Here is a 23275-nt window from a genome sequence, read left to right as displayed (position 1 = left end):
TTATTATATGGGCCTATAGTAATCAAGTTTTACTATGATTACTTGTTTGCACAGATAAGATTTATCCGTAAACATCAAATTTAATGTTTAGAAACTGAATGCAAAAAACAAAATTTTCCCAGAAACAATCCAACATTTTATGATATTTACTGGAAGTCAAAGATGTTTAGTTTTTGGTTGAGAAAGAAAGAGATTTTGGAAAAAATCATGGCTTTTCTCGCAACACTCTGTTAATGAAGTTAGTTATATTATATGGGCCAATTTTATTCAAGATTTAATATAATAAGTGTGATAGAAAACATTAAATTTAATGTTCAGAAGCTGAATGCTTTAAAATAAAGTTATTAGAAGTTTCCTAAAAAGTTCTATCAATCTAACAATTTAAATTGACTTGTTTTTGGGTGAAACCGAAAGAGATCATGGCATTTCTCGTTTAAAGTAACAAAATATAAAAAGTATATATTTAAAAATATAAATATTTATATATATTTTGAGCCAGATTTTACTTACCTCCTGAAGTCCAGCAAAGCCTTTGCCTGGGCAGGAACACCCATGTGCGGCCAGGAGAGGAAGTGGAACTGGGTGACCGTTCTGGTTTCGCTGGTGCGCAAATTCTTCAGGTAGAAAGAACGTACGAGGTAATCGTCGCACCATATGTGCTCACTAACGAGGTGAACCTGGAATATAGGGTAATAATTAAATGTAAGAACAATTTGAAGGGTTCCCCAAACGATTCTACCTCATAGATGTGATAGACCTCGGCACCTTCTTCCGGCCAGTAGCGCGCACAGGCCACCTCGCCATTTTCCTGCAGGCGACAGAGGGCCACGATGACCACGGCTCCCTGCTCCCAGATCATCTGCCAGAAGTGGGCCAAGGTCGATGGTAGTGGACCCTGGGCGGCCACATAAGCGGGGGCTCGGGGATCGTGATCGGTCTGAAAGGTGTGGGAATTACAGGTGAGTTATAAATATCAGTGTGTAAACTATCCCCCACAACTTACAATCGTTGAGGCGTTAACATAGTCCAGTCCTTCGGCATTGGCCAGATGGTTGAGCACCACGCGCGAGTGGTCGTAGGGCAAGGGTGCTCCAGGTCTGTTCAGACCCGCACATTGCGGCTGGGAGGCGGCTTCCCGAGCACTGGGCTCCGCCTCATAGCGGCACAGCGCCTCCCATTCCCGCTGCAAGCGTCCCTTGTTGCGCAAGTGATCCTCCATGTAAGACTAATTAAACATAATAATAATTAGTTGTATAGTCATGAGATGCAAAACATTGTCGATCTTCTATAATTTAAGCAGCAGACTCCCAATAAATAAATACAGTAAAACTATTTTGATTTTTGAAAAGTCAAAAACCCTCTTAATATACATACGAACAAATTATCTTCTTTAAAAATTCCCCTTTCAACGAAAATTCACAGAAAAATCTTAGCGATAAAATCATATTTTTGCCTTTTGTTTTTTGTCTCGATTTTCGCACTAAAAAATCACTGTATTGGCCATAAATATGCAAATAATTGTCCGAATTTGGAATGTCATATATCGTTAAACTCGTAATAAAATTGCTAATAAAAGTGTGTTCAAGAAAAAATTTTTTTTTTTTTGGTCGAATTTCAACAAAAATTACAGTGTTACCCCTTATAAAAAATGCGAAAATCGTCCAAAAATAAAAATTTTCGAAAACAGCCCAAAAGTGACAGGGGTCATAAGCTGAGGTCTGCAGCTGTAAAAAACAGTCAATCTTTCAATTCTGGGTCTCCATTTGGCCAAGTTATAACCAAAACAGGGGTTTTAAAGAAAAGTTTTCCTCGATTTCCGCACTACAACAAATCAGTATTATGGCTATATTTATGCAAATAATAGGCCAAATTTGAAATGTCATATCTCGTTGAACTCGTAATAAAATAAACAATTAATATGTATTCAAAACAAAAAAAAAAAATTTTTTTAAGATTTTTGGAAAAGTTACGATGATACCCCTTATGAAAAATGCGAAAATTGGGCAAAAATTTTAATCTTCGAAATCAAAGGGAAAGTGATAAGGACAGTTCATTTAGGGTGTTAGATGTACAAATCAGTCAGTTGTTTAGCTTTCGGATCATTTAAGGCCAAGTTACGACGCAAAAACAGTCGGAAACATTAGTTTATTATCCAAAATTCTTGTCGCGCATAGTACTAATTTTCTATTAATTATATTTTTTGATATTCTGTTATTTAAATCTTATGCTGGCAGACCTAATTCTCAAGATTTTAACCAAATTTTATTTCAAATCATTAACTGATAAAATGTCGGACATTTCCATACGTTTATGGTAATACCACATAAGCTAATAAAATTGCCTTGCCTTACTCGGATTTTCAAACATATTTGTGAAATGTAATTGTCACTTTTGAGATACAGAAGTTTGAGCTATTAAGGATCGACTGTGTATCCCCCAAAAGTAATGCCCCTCATGACTTACCAGCACCATGTGCCCGGTAGAGATGTCCATGTTCGTCAATGCGGGCTCCTCGCTCCAGGACGAGGTGCTGGATCGCGAGGATGGCGGGCGGCCCTCGTTCTCCTTGCTCAGCGATGTGATCCGTCCACCCTGCGCCGGTTCGGTTGACCCACCGCCGGCGGCGCCGCTCGACGAATTGCCACCGCCGCCGCTGCCGCTGCCACTGCCCCCCTTGCCGGCCATCCTGGCGCGGCACAGCTCCTGGTAGTCCTTGCTGCAGGTCTCCGCGCCCGCGATGCCCGACTGCAGGCCGCCCAGCTTGTCCCGCTTGCGGTCGTGCCGCTTGATCAGGATAAGGGTGACGAAGATCACGATCACGGCGGCCGCTCCGGCGCCGGCGAACATGTAGGCCATGATGTGGGTCACGTCGGGACCCTGCTCGGCCAGCTCAATTCGCGAGGACGACACGCTGGGATCCTGCAGGTCCTTGATGACGTCGCCCACGCCGGCGTGCAGCACATAGAACCCGACGCGCCTCTGGATGTTGTTCTTCACGCCGCGGTTCTCGTTGATGGTGCGTGCCACATCGCCAGCGGTCTTGCGCTCGGGGTTGTTTGAGTTCACCCGGAAGCTGACTTCGTGTTGTTGAACGCTGCAAAGGGATCACAAAGGGTGGAGTTAGGGGCTTTCTTTGGGGTAAAGCACTAAAAGGACTCACGTTAAATAAGAAAAGTATCCCTGCAAGTGTAGTATTTGCTCCAGCTCCTTCATTATGCGCTGCCCATCGTTCCAACTGTCAATTCTGCAAATAATAAATAGTAAAATAGTTACTTATTCATAGATAAAAAAGGATAAAAATTATTTGAATTATTTTGGACCAAATACCAGCTTATTAAATTGATATCTGGTACTTATAAAGTAGTCTTCCAGAATATCAATTTATTATATAATTTTATTATCACAAGATTCAAATTTCAAAATATTATCTAAAACATATTAAAGTATAAAACATTCGTTCCTTTCGGAAGGGAGAGTTAAAATTCATTTAATTTAAGAAAATTCAATGCATATTTTTGAAATAGCTTAGTCATTAAAATAATAGGTATAATGCAAAGAGTCTTAAATCTTTTATAGTATAAATTATTCCCTAGTTTTGATTAAGAAGAGTTTACGAGGCATTGGAATAAAGTAAGTCCATATATTTTATATGCCATAAATAAGACTAGGTAAGTAATCAAAAAGAAAGGAATATTGTAAATATCTTTTTGACCTGTGGATATGCATTTAAAGGATTAAAAGGACTTCCAGGACTACTCACGGGTTCTTCACGAACACATGCACGTATTCAGTGTCAACGGTGTGCGGCGCGTGATCCTCGGCCGAGTGCTGCTGCTGCATGACCTTCTTCTTCTTGTGCGCCTCCTCGTCCTCGACACTGCCCTTGATGTGGGCGGGCAGGACCTCCTTGTTGCCGTTGCCAGTGGCATCCAGTTTGCGTGCCTTGTCCGTATCCAGCTGATTGCTGAGCTCCGAGGAGCCCGAGGATGGAGGTCCTAGCAGAGGACCCGGTTTCTTCACATCCAGACGCTCGTGCCGTGCGAATCCCAGCATGTTGGCCAGCAGCGATTGCTTCACATTCTCCGGCTCATCGGCCTGCATGCCCGGATCGTTGTCGTTGCTTTGGGAATCCTGGGGCATGAGCAGCAGTCCGCCTTCGGTGTAAACGCGCTGGCTTTTTGATTGGCGCGGGAAGCTGTTGGAGGCCAGCATGGCCTCCTCCTCGAGCGGGGTCAGCGAGTTCCTCAGCAGACCCGACTCGAAGGCCAGCTCCTGCTGCTGCAGGCCCACATCGTAGGGATCCAGCTGCCTGAAGGCCGGAGGACGTCGCTTGGCCAACTCTGGAGTGGCTGCATCGTTGGTTTCCTCGCGTCTGAAGTGCAGAGATGGCTCCTGCACCAATCCCTGGTCGTCGGCCAACTCCCGGAAGAAGGAACGCTTGGGTGGCTGCTGCTCATCCTGGTCCACCTCCACCTCCTGGGCCAATCCCCCCCTTGAGCGACCCCTTGCTCGTTTGAAGGGGGCGAAGTTGTCCGGGAAGTAGAGTTCACTCGACTCGTTCACCTCCTCCGGCGGCACGTAGACCGGTGCCTTGGCCTGCTGCTCCTGCTGCTCCTTCAGCTCGCGCTGCTGCTGCTGCTCCACCATCGCCTCCAGCTGGTCCATGGCATTCGCCGGCTTGCGCTGATAGGGCTGCGGATCGGGCTCGGAGGCGGCCAGAATCTGATACAGTTCCAGCCGATTCTGCTCCGCCCGTCGGTCGGCATCCTGCTCCGCCGCCGCCAACTGCTGCTCCCGCTCGATCCGCTGCCGCTCGGTGTCCAGGAAGGTGTCCATGATGCTCGGCGTGTCCACCTGCACACCCACATGCCCGTCCAGCTTGCCAAAGTGCTCCAACTCCGAGGGATCGTGCCTCAGCCTCCGGCGATCCTGCAGCATTCGGTTGAGGTACACATCCTCCACCTCGCTCTCCCGCACCTGTTTCTTCCTCAGATTCGGATAGCGCACTTGCGACTGGCCGCCCGGCTGCTCGTAGTAGTCCATTTCGGTGTCCGGTTCCGGCGGCGTAAAGCGCACATAGGCCATCGCACTGGCCGGATCCCCGAATTCTGGAGGAGCCGGCGCCAGATTCGCGCAGAGATTGGGGGCAGCTGCTGTTGCCGCTGCAGCGAGAAGAGCGATCCCTGGATACGGCACTGCACGTACGGATGATCCCATCCTAAGCCGGCGCCCTGGAGTTCCTCCAGCATGGTGGCCAGCACACGGGACTGCTCCTCGCTGAGTGGTGTCCTTCGAGGGGGGAATTAAAATTCAAATTAAAACAAGGCTCACTTTTATTAACTAAATCCTTGTAATTACTTCTCAATGTCCTCAACGTCGACACCGGTGGTTGGAATGCACTTGCCGAATATGTTGTCTGGAATTTAAGCGGAAAATCAACTGGGTTAGTATGGCGAGTCCATTGAAGTAGTTTTGTTGCATTTATCTTAAGCAACTGCAAAGTTTTCTTTTATACTTAAAAGCACACTTTATTTTGCCTTTGAGTTTATGTATACTTTTCAAACTTTTGCACCTGAAGAAGTTCCGGTTGACAGAGAAACTTTAAACGCATAATTTAAATACATTTTGCTTAGGCAAAAGATTAAATTTTGGAAAACTAGTTAGATATAAAAAAATATAATATATATAATATATAATAAATATAAAAAAATATATTAAAAAATTATCAATCTAAGAAGTGTTTTTAAAAGGCTTATACATACTGATCCTTATCTTTAAAGTTCTGTAAAATAAGCTGTTACTTTACCCACAAATCGTTAATTTCTTTGGCTATATTGTATCATTATCTGATCGTAAAAGTTAATTACATGCACATGGCTTATCCTCCCATCTTCATACCCTGAATTTCCATTGCACTTGCCGAAATTCGGTCGTAAACGAACTGTAAGCTCTTGAACATTCCGCGCTATTGTCATCATAAGTCCCGATACTAATAGGGCATGTAACTGCATTAATGGCGGTCGTCTCACAATGGTTCGTCCTGAGTCCTTTTCCCCGAACTCCTGCCATCAGCACCTTTTGTTTTCATTCTGATTTACGACCATTTAAATGCATATCCTTGCGGCTTGTCTCGAGCGTAATTTGCATAATGTAAATGCTTCTCATGCGGACGACTGGCAATGCAAGTGCAGTCCGCACATGTGAGTGCCATGCCACGCCACGCCACGCCCCCCTGCCCATTCCGCCCCTTTTGAGGTCAACCATTTCTCTGAAATTTTCGCCATTTTTCGCAGCGTTTTTCCAGCTGCAGCTGCTTTTCCAATTGTTCTCTAGCCCTCCGCCACCGCTCGTTGTGCTTACATAAGTAATTGAGTGTGTTCTCGATAATGCACTGCCAGTCGACACCCTTGCATCCTTGCACCCTTGTAGGGTATCTACAGCTGGTGCCCCCGATCTCCTCCTAGTTTCCTTACACTTTGTTTCGTGTGAACTCTCGAACTGGCATTGAAGAGCTCTGCAAATACGAATAATATGCCCGGGGCCAGAGTTCAGCTTCTCCGGCTTGGGTTCCCCTTCCTCCACTCCTCTTCGTTTGACCCACAAAATAGGTTTTTTGTCTCGAAATGCATTTTCGCAACTGTAGTGGGTAATGGCAGCGGAAATCGACAGTGAAGGCTTTCATTGTATTTGGGGTTTAAAGTGCTTAAAGCAATTAAGGCCAGCCCTCCTGTGAGATTTGTACTTTAATGTTTACTTAATAAATGCATGCAATTGGAAAATAATCATTTAAAAAACAAAAAACCTCTTTATTTCCTAGCTTAATAGCTGTTTCTTTTTAAATAGTAACCCATCAGGTAGTTTTTATATAAAGTTCATTAGTTTCCAACTCAAAAAGTTATCTTTTAGTTTTTATTAAAAAGTTTTTCCATTCATAAGTATGTTTTTTTTACACCCCACTGCAAGAAATTAGCGTTGGATGAATTCCCCACAAAGTCCATTATTATTGGATTTATGTGTACGTTTTGTCTCATTTTTAAAAATTATATGCATTGCTGATTTAAACTCAGCGACTTATTTAAGCTGATTACTTAAGTTGATTATATTTTGAATAACCAATAAAAAACCTTTCTTCCTCATCTGGCATATTTAAATAGCGATTTTTATGGCAATGCGTTTGCATACTTAATGTCCTGAAAAAACTTTCTTTAATGGCAAATTAAAGTTTAACTTTTGGAAAGAAAACCAATGAACTAAACGTTAGCCTTCACTTGGCATACTTAATGCCACGAATTTAGTGGGTTTTATTTTAGCTCCTGCAGCTCCTCATTCCTGCAACTATCCTGCATAATCCCGTCTTATGGTGGGTAAATTCAATTTGCAAGAGCTCGGCATCTCTTTGTTCCCTGACTCACTGATAACCACAATCGGGGGCTTAGGTCCATCTTAACTGGGTGTCGCCGTCTTATCGCATACTCACCATCGTAGCAGACCTCGGAGTGCGGTATGCATAGCGTCCTAACAAACTGGCAGCCTGTGGAAAAAAGGGAGGAAAGAAAAAGAAAAAGGGAAAGTCTTTGGTTAGTTCATGAAAGAGTTGTTTGGGTAAGTGGAAAGCGGTAAGCGGAGCAGAGCAGTCTTTCAGTTGAGACATAATGATGTGGTAAGAGCCAAATCAGCATTACGTCGCTAAGCAGACTCTCGACACCCCCAAATATCCCAGAAGAGCTCCATCCCCCCAACCCCCATCCTGTTTTCCTGCTGGCGGTGTCATGTGTCGCTTGCCTGACTCTTGGCTAAATAAACGCTTTTTATGAGCATGTCGCACATGGCTAACACACACACACAGGCACACTTGGCAGTGGGGAGACGAAGACAACTACAAATTCCTGGCCCGGAGGATGCCCGAATATATCCCCTTTGGCCGTTAGTCAAATGTCTGTTAGCGTGACTCCATGTCTCCATGTCTCCGTGTCTCCTTGTATGTGACGTCAACAAGAACGCCCGCATCGCATCGGGAATTTGCCAGTGAAAAATTTGCCTCCTCCTTCTTTTTCCTGGGCTCTAGCATCATATGTGTGTTACGCACGTCCTGTTCGTCCTAGTTGTCCTGCTGCTCCTGAACCCACGCCCCAAAAATGGCGTCACTTTGGAACTTTGTTGTCAACAGTTTTCGTGGTCTTTGCCTGGCTTTAACTTTGGCCTGTGACAACCAAAAAAAAAAAAAGGCGACGACGCTTCGACATTCGTTGGCCATTAATTAAGCCAAAGTAATTTCATTTAGCTGCCACAAACCACCCCTCCCTTCCCACGCAGCCCACATTTCTGGCTGTTTTGTTTTTAATTGCTGAATAATTGCAGCCCGGGCAAAAAGGGCAGCGAATATTAATCTCAACGTTCCAAGAGTCCCGGTCCCTTGATGATAAGAGCCCATGAATGCCCAGAAATTAAGTAACTCGGAAAAAGAGTTCGCTTGGGGTGAGATTTTCTGATGAATTCATAAGACAGCTGAAAAAATGGACAGAGGAAATTAGGAATTTCTAGGAGAATTCCAAGACATCTACTTAATAAAACTGTTATTTTAAGAAGTCTTTAAGTTCAATTTGCTGAACTGAACGAAGAGCTTTAACACCTATCTATTCATTGGTATTGTTTTTAAAGAAAGACTATCAAAAACTTAACTGCAAAAATACCTCGGCCATTTTTCACTTAAGTACCTGCCATCCAAGTTGACTATAAAATTCTTAATGACTCTTTGCTCAAGTGCGGCAAACTTGATTTTTATTCTCTGTGTAGTTAGCAGTCGAGTGGCTACATTGTTTGGCCATATGGAGTCCTTCCCATCCTTTCAGTCCTTTCAACGTTGTCGACTCGACAGATTGAAGTGCACTCCACAGCCAGAGCAAGAGCAAGAGCACCATAAACGCTCACTTTGTCTCCTTTTCAGCGGAAAGTCCTGGGCCGTTGGGAAAACAGTCAATAAATGTGGCGACAGAGGCCGTCTGTCTGAATTTATCAATAGGCCAACAGAGACGTGACCTGAATGCCAGACGGCAAGCAATATGAAAAGACCCAGCGCGAAAATAGAAACTAATTAAATGAGATGGTCTGCGGCAAGTGAGCGCTCTAATTGTGATTGCCGATGGCCAGGCTCTGGGTGTTTTTCCCCTCCTCCGAAGTGAACGCTTGAAGAGACCAATCATCCCGAGGGATCTGGGCACCTCGGAGGTCCTCAGACTGGCCTCATAAATATGCGAACTCATGGCCGTTGTTGTCCAGGTAAGCCTGACTGCATTGTTTTTCTTTTTTCCGACTTTACCTGTCGTCCTTTCCTCTTTTTGTTTTCCTTTTTTTCCCCAGCGACTGATAAGTCCACACGGCGTATGCGCAATGTGGCGTTACGTGCCGCATTCATAGGCCATTTTAACGCCATCGTTGAGCCATGCAAATGCGTCCCGGACACCGAGTGTGGCAATGAAAATAAGCGGCATCCTGCGAACTGCGGGGCTAAAAGCTTTTACGCCAACAAAATCCCCGTCGGACAGAAACTAACTATCTACCATTCGTGATGCAACTATTATTTATGGCAGCTTCGATTCGCAACGTCAGGGAATGAAAAGTGAAGACCTCGGACCGCAAGAAGGAAATGGCAAGCACTGGCCTGCATTCATCGTTATTGCCAATCAACAAATCAAAATCTGTGATGTCAATGGGGGTGCCATCGTCCTTTTGTGCTGCTCCTGAATTGATTGATAAGTTTGCTATGGTTTCGCCTGCAACTTGATTGCTCGGGGTTCCCAGTAGGGAAATCTTGGACAGCCTAAATTATGCCACAGGCCATCGGTTGCTGGGCAAACACTAGAGATGGAGATGGAGATGGAGACGCAACAATTTAATAAATTTGCCGCCCCCAAGGCGAAATTGAAAATTCCGAGAGCATTGTGGTTGCCGTGGCAGGAAGCCCCCGCATTTTGATTGATGTCCACCGGCACACCGCACATAGTTAGGAGGAAGCTCCTTTGGAATTTTCCGGCTGGCCGGGGATGTTTACTCTCCTTCTGCCGTTTGCTTTTGGGTCAAGGCATTTAGGGAAAAAAAAAGATTTTCATTTCATAACGACATTTTCTCCCCTGTCATCCGGCCATGTCGCAGGCACGTGTGGTCGGGCCAACGTGTGGTATGTGTAATATGCGTGGGCGAGCGTTGAGAGCCCGCCGACGTCTTTAATGACAATAACGAATGTCCGCACTCCGATTACGTGCCGCATTTACCCCAAGCAGCCAGAGCTGTCATAAAAGTGTGCCAACACACATTTCATGGGACACTCAAAACTTGGACCAGTAGGTTTGTGTGCCACTTTGCTTAACATAAACAGGGAACGGATCAAAATGTAAAATGAACAAAGTTCCTTTGGGTAGTTCCAGCAAATGACGTTTAGAATGAGAGGGAAAAGGGTGAAATATTTACTAAAGGTTTCTTCATACACATTTTCTCTGATTTTGACGCAGGGAAAATTGAAAATGCTTTGAAAAAGTCCAGTCAAATTTATAACTTTGTTGGATTTGCAAAAACTTTAAAAGCTGTTATTGATTGCCAGAAAAACCATTCAGAGCTCACCTTAAATAATTTCCAAGAAACCATCTAAGTCTCTGCTCGACAAAAGAATTACGAATTCTTTTAAGACTCATGAAAAAGGGAATGTAATATTTTCCTCAACACCACATTTTTAATGTATTTTATGAAGAAAGAGTAATTCTGCTTAAAATTGTTATCCTCTTAACAACAAGATGAAAGGCACAAAATTGAGCTGCAGTTCAAAGGGCTACAGCAATATGAAAGATTCAAACGCGATTAAATTACATAACTGATTTATTAGACAACGAGCTTCTAAGCCTTTTCACTTCTTTTGAATTCAAATTTAAATCTGAATTATTTTGAAAGAAAGGCAGTTGAAACTTAAATCGACCACCATGGCTACATTGTACATTTACCAAAAAATTACTCGTGCTTAACGCACAATTACCAGACAGGCAGGATGTTGAGGAGCGAAAAAACACGAAAACATGGCACATTTTCCTTTGGCAGGATGAAAAGATGCGTTAAAGTCGCCCCGCGGGACTCAGTACATGCGTTGACATTACGTGTCAATGCTGGGCGAACAAGGCGAACGAGGCGAGAAACAACTGTCAGGGTGGGCGGCACAAAGAAAATAAAAATAAATAATAACAAAGGACATTAATCATGACAACGACAAGGCTGGGGCTTTTCCAAGGGCGGGGTTCGGGGTGGGGTGAAAATGGCAGGGCCAATGGCAAAGCAAACATGATGCAAGTGTGCCACACAGCTCGTTAAAGGGCAGCATAACAAGTACACACAAGCGCCAGGACTCAGGACGCAGGACTCAGGACTCGAGCCTGCTTATGCATTAAAGTCCTGCCTACTTGACTTGCTAAGCGTTTAATGCCATCGCACACATGCGCCGCACTAAGCAAGCTGAATGACAAACAAATAAAAAGCACCGAGGATCTGCATCCTTTCCTTTTCCCCCCGTTTTTTTTCCCCCACGGCTTAGTTGCAGCTGCAAAAATTGTCGCTGCTTTGCAGCTTTATTAAGTGTAAATAAGCGGCGGCATTTCACAGCATCTCGGGTCCTGCAGCCACATTCCTTTGAGTGGGGCATTCCTCTTGGCAGGACAAGCCACACAGATGCAAAAATAGAGTGTTCTTTGCAGGGAACTAGTAACTCGGAAGCTCAAAAGGATTTTTTTAGAACATATAAAACATGAACAAAGGCTTTGTATTTTATAAGAAATTAATTTTAAAAGCATGAGGTTTTTTTCAAGCCTTTTGAGAATGAAAAAAATATTACATTATATTATTTTATTATAATACAATTTATTACTGGTTTAAAAAATAGATTGATTAACTGAATTTATGTTTCAGATAAAAATGTATCTTGACAAAATATAATTTATGTTACAAATCAAATAGTTATAACTAATTTAAAGTGCAAAGCTTAAGACAGGTCAAGTCAGTCATTTTTGAAACAAATTTATTTTAAGTTGATACAAAGTTTTAAATAAAATTTTTGCTCCGTGCAGGTTCCTTCAACATGTTGCTGCCACTGAGCCGTTTTTCATTTTCTCTCCAACGCCGCCGACTCCTTGATTTATGCGAACTCATTTTATTCATAAATTTTAAACACGTTTGACGTCGCTTTTTGGTTTTTGGGGGACTACGAAAATCGGGAGGATGAGCTTGTCCTCCGGAATGCCAACTGTCTGTGCCTTTTGCTGGGTGCGGGGGCGGTTCGTTGATTTATCTAGCCACATTTCTAAACAAATATTTTTGGCCCCTTGCCGGGAGACCGACGCCAGTGACCCAAACAAATTTGGCACGCAATTAGGCGGCCCATGGTTTTCTGTTTCTAGTCCAACGTCCAGCATAAATATAAAGTTTTTATGGCAGCCACTTTGACGCCTCCACCCTTCGTCAGCCTGGCACTAATAAATTGAGTGCCACTTCTGACCAGGCCAAAAGCATAGTGCACAAAAAGATAAAGTGCCTGCGGGGCAGGGAACTCGAGTTCTGAATTGTGAGGCAACGGAAAATGTTTATTTGTTTACGGTTCATCCAACAAGGAACTGCCGGATGTCAACATTGTTCAAATATGTGTCAAGTACCTGTCGAAAAAGTTGTTTGTTTATCAGATAGGCAAGATCCGAAGGACTGTGAAAGGCATATGAAATAGAAACCAAGAAAATATTGGCACAATACATTTTACGTGACTCCTCAAAGTATGCAATCAAAAATGCCTGCTCATGCTTGAAGTTAAAGAACATTCAAGAGTTTTATGTGTTTTAGTTATTTGTGCTTTTAATGGCAAAGCACTTTTAAAATCAGTACTCTTGTTATCAAAACCGTATTTCATTTTTTTTTAAATTTTAATTGAAAAACAAGGAATAGAGATAGGAGGAAAAGTACAGACAACTCTTGCATATATTTAAAAAAAATTATTAGTGAAAATGCATTTTAAGACTAAAAGCTTGTCTTTCCATAATATGATTATATTCAACTGCCACTTTATAATCCCCTAAATGTACCAAGCAGAAACAAGACAATCCACAAATCGATTGCCGCAATAATTCAATAAAAATATTAAGCATAACAAATACTGACAGCTTATTGAATTTGCTTTATACGCAAAGGCTCTTGGGAATAAGAAACTTATCTTTAAATTTCAGCCACACAATTTCCCAGAGCTTTTCTCGTTCATTATCTGCTGTCTGTGTGGATGACAAATTTGCCATCACTCTGTTTTCAATGGAATTCCTAACGAACTTGCTTGTCTCATTATCAAGACTCTGCTTTGGTCATCTGCATCGTGCAGTGTTCAAATTACACTTTGAAATGTGAGGAACGAGACGGGGAAGACACTTTCAATTTAAAATGAATAATAGCAGTGAGTGGCAGTATTTTGTTTCAATTTGAATTTACGTGTTCAGCTCAAATTCTGCATGTTAAACATTGCGTGCAGGTAAAATGTATTCTCCAAGCCCTGAATTGCACATCAATTTTGCATGTGATTCATGGGGTCCTTTGAATGTGAACTCTGCCTTTTTCCATCTCCCTCGCTTTGGCTGCACTTTGTGTGCGATTTATTAGAAATTCCGTTTCCAAAGTGACCTGAAATGGACCGGCATTCTGGCAGGGCCAAACCGAAATGGAAACGAGCAGCAGTTTGGGCACACAATCGAATACGCATTTGGATCCGAGGCGAAATCAAAATTTCCAATATGACGACTGATTGCTGGCCCCGGGCATTCAGGTTGCCAGGCATCCTGTGATTCCCATCCTGCGGCTTACTGCAAGTCGGCAAATGCATCCAAACAGCCCCTCCCCTCATTTTATATGGATTTATGCCAGGTTTGCTGGATCCAAACCAACTCAATGCCATGCAAATCCCATGCAATTGGCTTTAGGAGCACACAAAATAGAATAAATCGCACTCGACTTACGAAGCGATCAAATTGATTTAATTAAATGCAAATAAGTTGTAGTCATCGTCACCACTTTGCGCTCCAATGGATTTAATGTGCAATTACTTTTCCAATTTGCCATAAAAATATACACACAAATCTTGATTGCTTATTACTTGGGCCACATTTTTCACCATTTCCCGGCCTACGTGCCCTTCATTTTCCTTTTGGCTCTTTCTCGGCTCTTTGGTTTTCATTAATGTTTAGGCAGCTTTTAATTTGCGCCCATTAAATGGGCAGCGGGGCGGTGGAAATCGAAGGAGGGGGCTTTACTGATGGCACCCGAATACAGGATTCGCTCATGAATTTTCATTAATTTGCGTTGTTTGTGCTGCTGTGTTGTGCATGAAAAATTCATTAGATTTTTTGCATAAATTATGGCCGGGGTACAAAGTACAGCGAAAGATAGGAAAGGGCCCAAAAAACAACTGGAAATTATTCCGCAAACTTTCACCGAAAACATTTGGCTGACAAAATCGGCCAGTTTATCGGCGATGTGAAGGCAAACTTGGGTCAAATATTTGACGCCACAAAAGTTTCCACCTGACAGCCCCGAGAGACCAATTAAAGTTGTTCAACGCAGGACCCGAAAATGTCAAATTAAATATGACCTACTTTCTCGGTAGTTTATTAATTTAAATTGGCGGAATTGTGTGTTGTTTGAAATGGTGTTTTGCTTCCCACTAAACGGCTATAATGAGTTTATAGCGGTGAGATTTTGTAATAAAACAAGCGGATGCTTTTAAATATGAATAGACATACGTTTCATACCGAAATAAAAAAATGTATTGCAGAACTAAGAAACATCAATAAAATTGTAAATGAATTTTCTTTAGTATAATAGTAGATGAAACATACGTTTCATACCGAAATAAAAAAAATGTATTGCAGAACTAAACATCATAAGTTAAATAGTAGATAAACAGCGCTTCAAGCCAAAGTTTATTACATTTAATTTAGTTCCAAAGCCATAAATTATAAAAGGATATTACAAATTATAAAATGATTTAGTTAAAAAAATATACAAAATTAAATTCTGGGATCAGCAAGCCTAATTGTCGTTTGTCTAAATTCTTTAGAGAAATCACTGACTTTGGACTTGATTAAGCAATTGACACTGGGATTCCTTTGGGGTTTCTGGTCTTCTGGACGTAAAGGGGCTTTCACATTGTTGGCTATTTGACAGGACTTGACTTCTTCTGATTTGGGTTTCTGTTCACTTTCCTTGTCGAAAGTCTGGGATTTGCGAATGGGAGAAGGTACCAATCCTCCGGCCATTGTAATGCGACGCTGGATGCGAGATTGAGGTTCTGCTGAGTATTTGGAAGGAGCCACAGAAGTTTCAAGTTTGCTGTTTAGGTGAATGGAAAGCTCCAGTTCCCTGGCAGCAAGTTTTTCACGTTTTTTAATAGATGCTGGGGAGGAAGTTTTGGAGTTCTTCTCATCATCAATAGATTCCAATTCAGATTCATCGCTGCTCTCCTCCGTTTCTTCATCGGACAAGGAGTCGGAGTCATCCTCGGATTCGGAATAAGAATCCTCCTCGGATTCGCTATCGCTATCAGAATCAGTACCACTGTCCACTTCACTTTCATCGCTGCCCTCGATTTTGGCACTCAGATATTCCTGCAGCAATTTGCGCTGATCCTTAATCGACATGCTCAGTTGTTTGGTCTTATCGAAAAGCTGATTGGCCAAGTCAACCATGCTTGCAGGTGTGAAGTAATTTGCCTTATTGCTAGACCTCTTGAAACTCGATAGCTGTTTGGACATTGCGATTCTTTTTGTTACTAAAATTTGGTGGTTGCACAGGAAATTTTTTGGTTTGCTATCAAAAAACTAGGTTCGTATTGGACGAGTGGCAGTTAGATAATGTGGTTTTCAGTTGAGAATCAGCGAAGTTTTAACTTTTCCCAAAACCGGATTGCTTTGATTCAATGAAAGAAACTTTAAAATAATAATATACATAATTTTAAAAAAATGTAGCTCCATTAATTGTGATTTGAGCAAACACGTAATGAAGAAATATTTGATTTCTGACCCTAATTTGTTTGGCCCACCGCCCGAATCAATTACAGTGGCGCCGCAAAGTATGCCACGCAGGTGGGGCAATTTATTTGTGCGGTCTCCGGTAGATAAATCAAATCATTAGCTCGGAGGTCACTCGAGCGAGGACAAGGGTCACGGGGTGGAGGGTCGATGGGTGGCTGCATTAATGCCAAATTAGAGACGCCCAATGGAGCGTGATTACAGCAGGCCAAACATCGCAATAGGACACATAAATACACATTTGCCTTGTGTTTGTATGTGTGCTTTTGTGCGGGGGCAAAACGCTTATTTGCGTATGCGTGGCACATAAAAATCCAGTTCTTATTAAATTTCCGCACGCCTACACATGTCCTATTCCTCGATGGAATGGGAGGGGGGGTCTTAACCCCCCAATCCCAAACCTTAACCCATGCTGGCAGTTGGGAGCAGCTGTTGGGCCTTTGCTCAATGAATTTTGCATGTTCTTCGTATGTTTTTTACACTTGCCGCAGGCGATGAAACACTTCCACGACTTTGGTTTCCTATTTGTTTGCCTTTGGGGAAATGGAAAAGGAAAGGGACTGCCTTTTGTTCCACCTTCAAGGCGAGGGCGAAGTAAACAGTATTAACATTAAATTAACATTTATTTGCTTTTGCCAAAGGTTCCCCTCCCCAGTGTCAAATAAATACATTTACATACATTACGCAACATATGAGGACTTTTGGTAGTTTTTTGCCCTAGTTACCATTAAAATTTCCTAATGGTTCGTTGCCAAGGGCGGGCGAATGAAAAGCCACAAAAAAAGCGAAGCCCGAAAATGGGAACTTCAAAAGGCAAGCCAAAACAAAGTGCCAACAAAGTAATTGCAGGGATTTGCCTTGCGGCCAACTCGATGGGGGGAATATGAGTGGGGGGGGTGGAAAAACCTAGACCATTTTCCCGGGTAAATATGTGGGGAAATAATACTCAAAGAGGCTGGCAACCAGTTGCCTCGCCTTGTTTTCCCTTACATTTCTTTTCCTTTTTTTCAATGTGCCAAAATGTATAAATGTAACTGCTGTGCATGCGATGTCGTTTGAACAATTTTACGCATATTTGCACTCAAATACAACATATATATGCCCGGGTCGAGCCCAACGCCCAGATATTTACGATGGCACGTTAATTTTTATGACATTTCCTTGCCCCCTTCAAGCGAATGCCGCCAGACAGCGATTCGGATTCCCATTATGGCAGGTTTATGATCGGGATATATATCTCAAAAGGGCACAAAAGTGCGGGCTAATAAACCTATTAAATTGGGTGATAAATGTTCCTGACGAAGCTCCAAAAACCTGGACAAATTTCGATAAATATTGTGACATTAAATTCTTTAAATAAAGAGCTTATGGCTCAGCATAAAAATTCCTTTTAGTTTGGTTGTTGCCTTGGAGATTAAATTATATATTTTTATAGAAATCGATAAAGGAAACATAAGCAAAAAAATATTAAATCGTTTTTGATAAAATAAAAATCTATTTAAAGCATTTTAAAGATGGAAAATTCAACTATCATAAAACAAACGAACATTAAAGTCCATTTAACTTCCCACCATTTCATTAGCAAATTATAAATTTCACCTATTATGCCAATAAATTTAATATTGTCTGGATTTAATTTTCATTTTGTATCTTCCGACCCAATTTGTATTCTTTACTGAGCACCATCGAGTCGAGGCCATCAGTTATGGCTCCCATTTCATTGTTATATATTTTTTGTTATTCTATATTTTTATATGCCTGCATCTTAACGATGATTACGGTTATTATTCATTAGCCACGCTTTTGTCAGTTTCCCAGCTGCTCTTTTCCCTCGCTGCCCTTGATTATCTGCAATTTTTCCTGCCAATCGGGAGCTGGAAAAAGGGGGAGTGTCTGGCCATGGTTCATTGCCCATTCAATATCTTTTTTTCCGCTCGATTGCTTATCTCTGGGTGGAATACAACGGGCCAGGACCTCCGACCTCCGACCCCTGACCTCCGACCCCTTTGCATCTCCCTGCAACGGGAAACTTCAGGTGGGCGGCATCTTGAAAGGGGGCGTAACTCTTGATGTGTGTGGGCCCGTTGTTTCCAGTTTTATCTCTTAATTACATCTTCATCTGGCTATTGAAAGCCTTCAGCTCGGAAAGTTTAATTAACTCGCCAGGACCTCGTATTATTGGCCAGTCTGGGGTATTGATGAGTGCTCCGTACCGATACCGGCCATCAAGTGCAAAATGGCATTTTGTGTAACCACATAATTGAGTTGCCACTAAAATCTACTAAATATGACAGAATCGGGTTGTGCCGGCCATGGCCGCAAATTCATTAATTTCAGGAATGCTTTAGAGAGTGCAGATAATGTTATCAAACAGCACACATGCCACACACAAACAGGCGAAAATATCATTTTCTGTGGCCAGCCATTTGCAAAATATTATCAAACATTTTTGTTTGAGTTTAGTTTTATTGCTATTTATACAAATAAAACCGTTTTTGTGTTTACCTACATATAATGCATTTTATTTTGCAGATTTTATAAATTTATAAAGACTGCTAAGAAACGAGCAGTTTTATTAAATAAACCTCTTGAGTAATAATGCTGCTTTGTTTTGTGATAAAAATTTTATCATAAAATTAGAAATATTCCTGAAATCTTGACAAATAAACTAGCTTAATACCTTGCTTGTTTCAATTTTGTTTAAAAATATTTATATACAATCTTTCTCTTTGATTTATCTTTAGCCAATTTTATTAAATTTTACAAGTTTCAATGCAAAGAGCAGTCAACGAATAAGCCGCAAGCATTGTACTTTCAATTTCTGTCTCATTTTCAGCAACCAATTTCGAGCCAAAATCTCTAATCTCCGTCAGCCCAACTGTTTTCCACTTAGCACGACTTAATCCCCCGAACGGAAACTCAAACTGAAAAGTGGAATAAGTCCTCCGCTTCTGCGGCATCTGCAACAATGGCAAATGAGGGGAAAACGCACCGACATGCAGCAGTAACTGCCCCATTCACATGCACTATACTATACTATACCGTGTGGCACAAAGTGCGTTGTGGCCTGTCGGCAGTAATTGCGGCGCTTAAAACGACAGACGAGTTTAGGGCTTAGCTGCAGATGCCACTGCATTTTCAGTGCCATTTTCGCTTTACCCCCCCTCCCCATTTGCCACCCGAAAAACAGGGAAAATAACTCGTAGAAAGTTCGCATCCAGTCGAGCGCAAGGATATCTCCTTCATCGAGAGCGTTGTCTTCAAGGCTCAAGGCATTCCTTTCGCTTCACTGTTCTGATACTCGATTATGTCGGCAATATGTTTACGTTAACAAAGCCCCCACCCAGCAGACACCAATTTGTTCCAAATGACTTGAGCGTGGCGCAAATTAAGTGCATTTTCATTAGTTGCAAGTTGTTTGCCATCGCCTGGCACCCGGACCATTTGAGAAATTAAATTGCCGCCGGAGAGCCAGGGAGTCGGAATGGGAAGCGCTTTAAGTTTCCACTTGGCAATTATTTTTCCAGCTCACTCTGACACTCATTTCTGGGGAAACCATCCAACTATTAGTGGACACCACTCCATGCAGTCATCCAACCTTTATGAATTTCGGCCATGTGCAAAGTTATTTGGCCAAAAAAAAAGGGAAGCCAGTAACCTTGCTCCACTTTAAACTGGATGACGAAGGGATCAGGAAAATATTTGTGGAATGGAGTGCAGAAACTGAAATCCGGACAGCCACAGGACGTCAGCAGGAGATTTTTTGGTTTGAGCCTAGGGAAAGAAGAATGCATTCGTATTTCCACCTGTCGAAAAATCTCTCTAGTCATGTTTTTTTATCATAGTAACTTTTCAGCAAGAAAAGTTTTACAGCACAGAAAGGTGATGGGAAAAAACTACCTTTGAATTTAAGAACAGCTTTAAAGTTTCCAATTTCACCAAGAACTTTTAATAAGTTCAATTTGCCAACCAATAATTCCGCTTTGCATAGCCTATAAAAAGCAATTTGCATGGCTCTTTTCAAATTGCACCACTAATTCAATAGAGAGTAGGAAAAATGGGAATAATTCGAGCCTTACTTCTGGGATCAGTAAACCACTGCTATATACCGTACTATATATATCGTATATAACCATCTATATAGCTTTGAACAAGTGCGGTTTGTGTGCCCAATCAACCGCAGAGCATGATGTAAAGCGGCAGCCAGAGGTTCACCGCATTCCATTTGGCCGAAAATAGAGAGACCACCGTGGCGTATACGCAATACGCAGCAAGTTTTCCTTGTTTCTACATGGAAATTGCATTAGTACTGCCATACCATTTGAACAGTTTTCAATGCGAGGCTTTCCATGGCGACGGCCAACTAATTAATAATGCATTCGCAGCTGATTTGAAAATGTGAAAATGCGCGAAAAATGTAAAATCCAATTTCGAACCTATGCAAAAAGGGGGCCAAGATGACTTTTGCATTTGGCCTGGATTTCGCTTTGCTTTAGATTGAACTGAATTTCATTAAGTGCAGCGAATGCTGCGCAAAATATGAAAACTATCTGGCGTTGCAGAAAGCTCTTCGGAACGAGTGCAAATATTTGTTGTTCGAGTGAAATGAATAAATGCATAAACCAGGCGGGCAAAGTTGGCTGGGCGTGGCCCATTCCCAACTTGTTGTTGGCGTAATGAAGTTGTTTTGCCAAGCTGATCCGCTTGGTTGGCTGCCAAAGGTCAATGTGTTGGACTGTGGCATGCAACAGGGAGCTGCCATGTGTCCTGGCTGCTCCTCCTCATCCAGCTGCTGTTAATTAAATTTTATTGTGCAGCCATCAAAAGTTGCCACCATGAAATATGGCAACCAAGGAGTGCAGAAACAGAAGCATCATCTGCCGCTAATGATGATGTTGCTTGTTGCCTGTCGCTCGTTGCTCGTTGCTTGTTGCTAATTTATACAACAATGTGTGGGAGCAGTCGACTGCAAAGCTGGGACATTTATCTGTTTGTGTATCTGTAGCAGGACAAGGGTGTGTGTGTGCACCTGCATCAGCAATCAATAAATCCCAGGACTCAGCTCCTGTTGATTCTTGCGCAAGCCTGTGCATAAATGCATGGGCGGAGAGCTCCCTGGTTAACTTTGCATGTGGGCCGTGCCACGAAAAGCTGCACAGCCACATGGCCAACAAAAGCAGCAACTAGTTGTCGTCATGGCAGCACCGCAGCCCTGATGCCCAGGATATGAGCTGTGAGCTGTGAGTCCTGCAGCTCTCACCCCACTCACATCCTTGGCAACATGTAACATGGCCATGAATGCGAAGCGAACTTGGATAGAGATGAACACGATAAGCTGCAAAATGGTTGGCTCAAGTTCGGGCTTAAATTGCGGGGACCGAAACGAGACTGCCAATTTACGCTCGGTATGAAATAATTACGAAAACTTAATTTTCCCAAATGCCAGCTAAATAGAAAGCAAACGTCAGTCAGATTATGAAATGGAAATCCTGGAGAGAATTTCTCGGAAATGCTGATTTTCAGTTCCGTTTTAAGCTTAAAAGAGATGCATTTCATGGAAATAATAAACATATAATTTATTTAATCGCTTTTAAATGAGTCCACCAGTAGACATTGTCAAAAATTTATCAGCTTACTCAAATAATTTGTCAAGAAAAGTAAACAAACATTTGACAATGCCAATAATGTTTTGCAAAAATATTTTCATCAACTGCCAAAATAAATATATTTTAAATATTCATAAGCAATAAATGTTTTGTTTGATCGAATGTGCGAATACATTTTGAATATTTTAAACGCGCAGTAGAATACTTATTTAGAAATAGAAAAGCAGCAAAGTGTGAGAGTGTTGAAAAATGTATACATATTTGGACATTTTTGTGAGAGAAATAAATAAATATTTTAGTTTTTCAGCAGCTTGTTAAAAACTTGTGGGAGTTTCACAGAAAAACCTGCAGAAAAACAGACTTAATCGAGTTTCTGACTGCCGTTAATCCCTACCTGTGAATCTCAAATCTGCAAGTGTGTTTCATTCACACACAACTGAAATCATTTCAACCCGTAATTGGCCCAAATCATATTCACTACCAATCGAACCCTGTTGCACATGCAACACGATAGTTGCGCTTGCCAACAACTGTAACTCATTTAGCCAGCTTTTTGGGTCGATTCCGGCCGTAGAGGCCATTTCCTGGCCCAAACGTGTAGCTGAAATGCAGCAAGCGGCTGTTGCAGCCCGGATTCCTCGCCTGGCCAATTGGATTATGCACGATGCGGGCTAAACTAGTTAAAAACATATTTGCACAGCTCCCAGACCTCTGGACATGGACATGGACATTGTAGCGCTTGCTCGGAAAAAAGATACTTTTCTAGCGCCATCTGTTGGATGTTGGAGAGAAGGTATTGCGTTGCCACTAGAGTTGATAAGAGACTAGTAGATATCGGTAGGATAGCCGCGAGAGAGCAACAGTGGCAAGTGTCAACTGTCTCCGCTTTCACCCTGAATTCGATCTGGGGTTACCGCCACTTTTCCGGCGGCGTGTTCTTTCTTTTCCGTTTGGCAGCAGCAGAGTGAAGTCTAGAGTTCGCAGTGACTAAATTAAAATTCGAAAGTACACGCGAGTGATCTCACTTTAGTGCCGAAGGGAAGGAGTTAAACAATTTGGCTTTGAGCCGCATAAAAAGGGTGAGATGAAAAACAAGCGAGTTTATAGGCAGGTGATTATTTTTGGGGGTTTTATAGGCCACCGTTGGATGGATGTTCGAAGGCCGCAAAGTAAAATAAAGGCGAGTTCGATCGAGACGAACGGGCGCCCGCGCAGTTCACATAACGAGCGAGCAACCTCCACGCCAGATATTCAACTCGGAACAACAGCGCACAAGGAAGGGCGAAACGAAGTGTCTATTCATATTTCCATCTTTAATCATCCCCATTATCCGGTGTGTCAGCCCCAAATTTCATAAGCCAGAAAAGTGAGCTAGGCGCCGTCTGACCATCGAGCCGTTTAATCGAGGCGAACTAAACACAGGTTCGATCGAACCGATTTATCAGTTTCTCTTTGCTCGGAGTGCGCATGCGACGTCGCGGCTACGGTCTGTGCTTTTAAAAGTAATTCTCGGGGAGTTAGAAAGACCATACTTAGGCCAAGAAAATCCTCGCCGTTTCGGCCAAATCCCGGTCGGAAGGGTTA

The 23275-nt window shown here is 42.4% G+C and overlaps 2 protein-coding genes across 2 annotated transcripts in view; both read right to left on the bottom strand.

The window, feature by feature from the left end:
• Positions 1-23275, bottom strand: part of LOC108045724 (receptor-type tyrosine-protein phosphatase N2) — a 51017-nt gene that overhangs the window by 6583 nt on the left and 21159 nt on the right. Inside the window, 9 exon segments of the mRNA XM_044460199.1 lie at positions 511-677; positions 740-937; positions 1004-1225; positions 2464-3094; positions 3161-3244; positions 3761-5141; positions 5144-5289; positions 5359-5416; positions 7478-7531. Coding sequence (XP_044316134.1) covers positions 511-677; positions 740-937; positions 1004-1225; positions 2464-3094; positions 3161-3244; positions 3761-5141; positions 5144-5289; positions 5359-5416; positions 7478-7531 — 2941 coding nt within the window.
• LOC108043920 (bifunctional lysine-specific demethylase and histidyl-hydroxylase NO66) lies at positions 14998-15880 on the bottom strand. Its single transcript, XM_017122743.2, has one exon. It carries the CDS (start codon positions 15807-15809, stop codon positions 15066-15068), a length of 744 nt encoding a protein of 247 aa, XP_016978232.2. The 5' UTR covers positions 15810-15880; the 3' UTR covers positions 14998-15065.

Source organism: Drosophila rhopaloa, unplaced genomic scaffold, assembly GCF_018152115.1.
Source record: "Drosophila rhopaloa isolate 14029-0021.01 unplaced genomic scaffold, ASM1815211v1 contig_2, whole genome shotgun sequence".
NCBI lineage: Eukaryota > Metazoa > Arthropoda > Insecta > Diptera > Drosophilidae > Drosophila > Drosophila rhopaloa.
The sequence above is the reverse complement of the archived record's forward strand: the minus strand, read 5'-3'. Positions and strand labels throughout refer to the sequence as shown.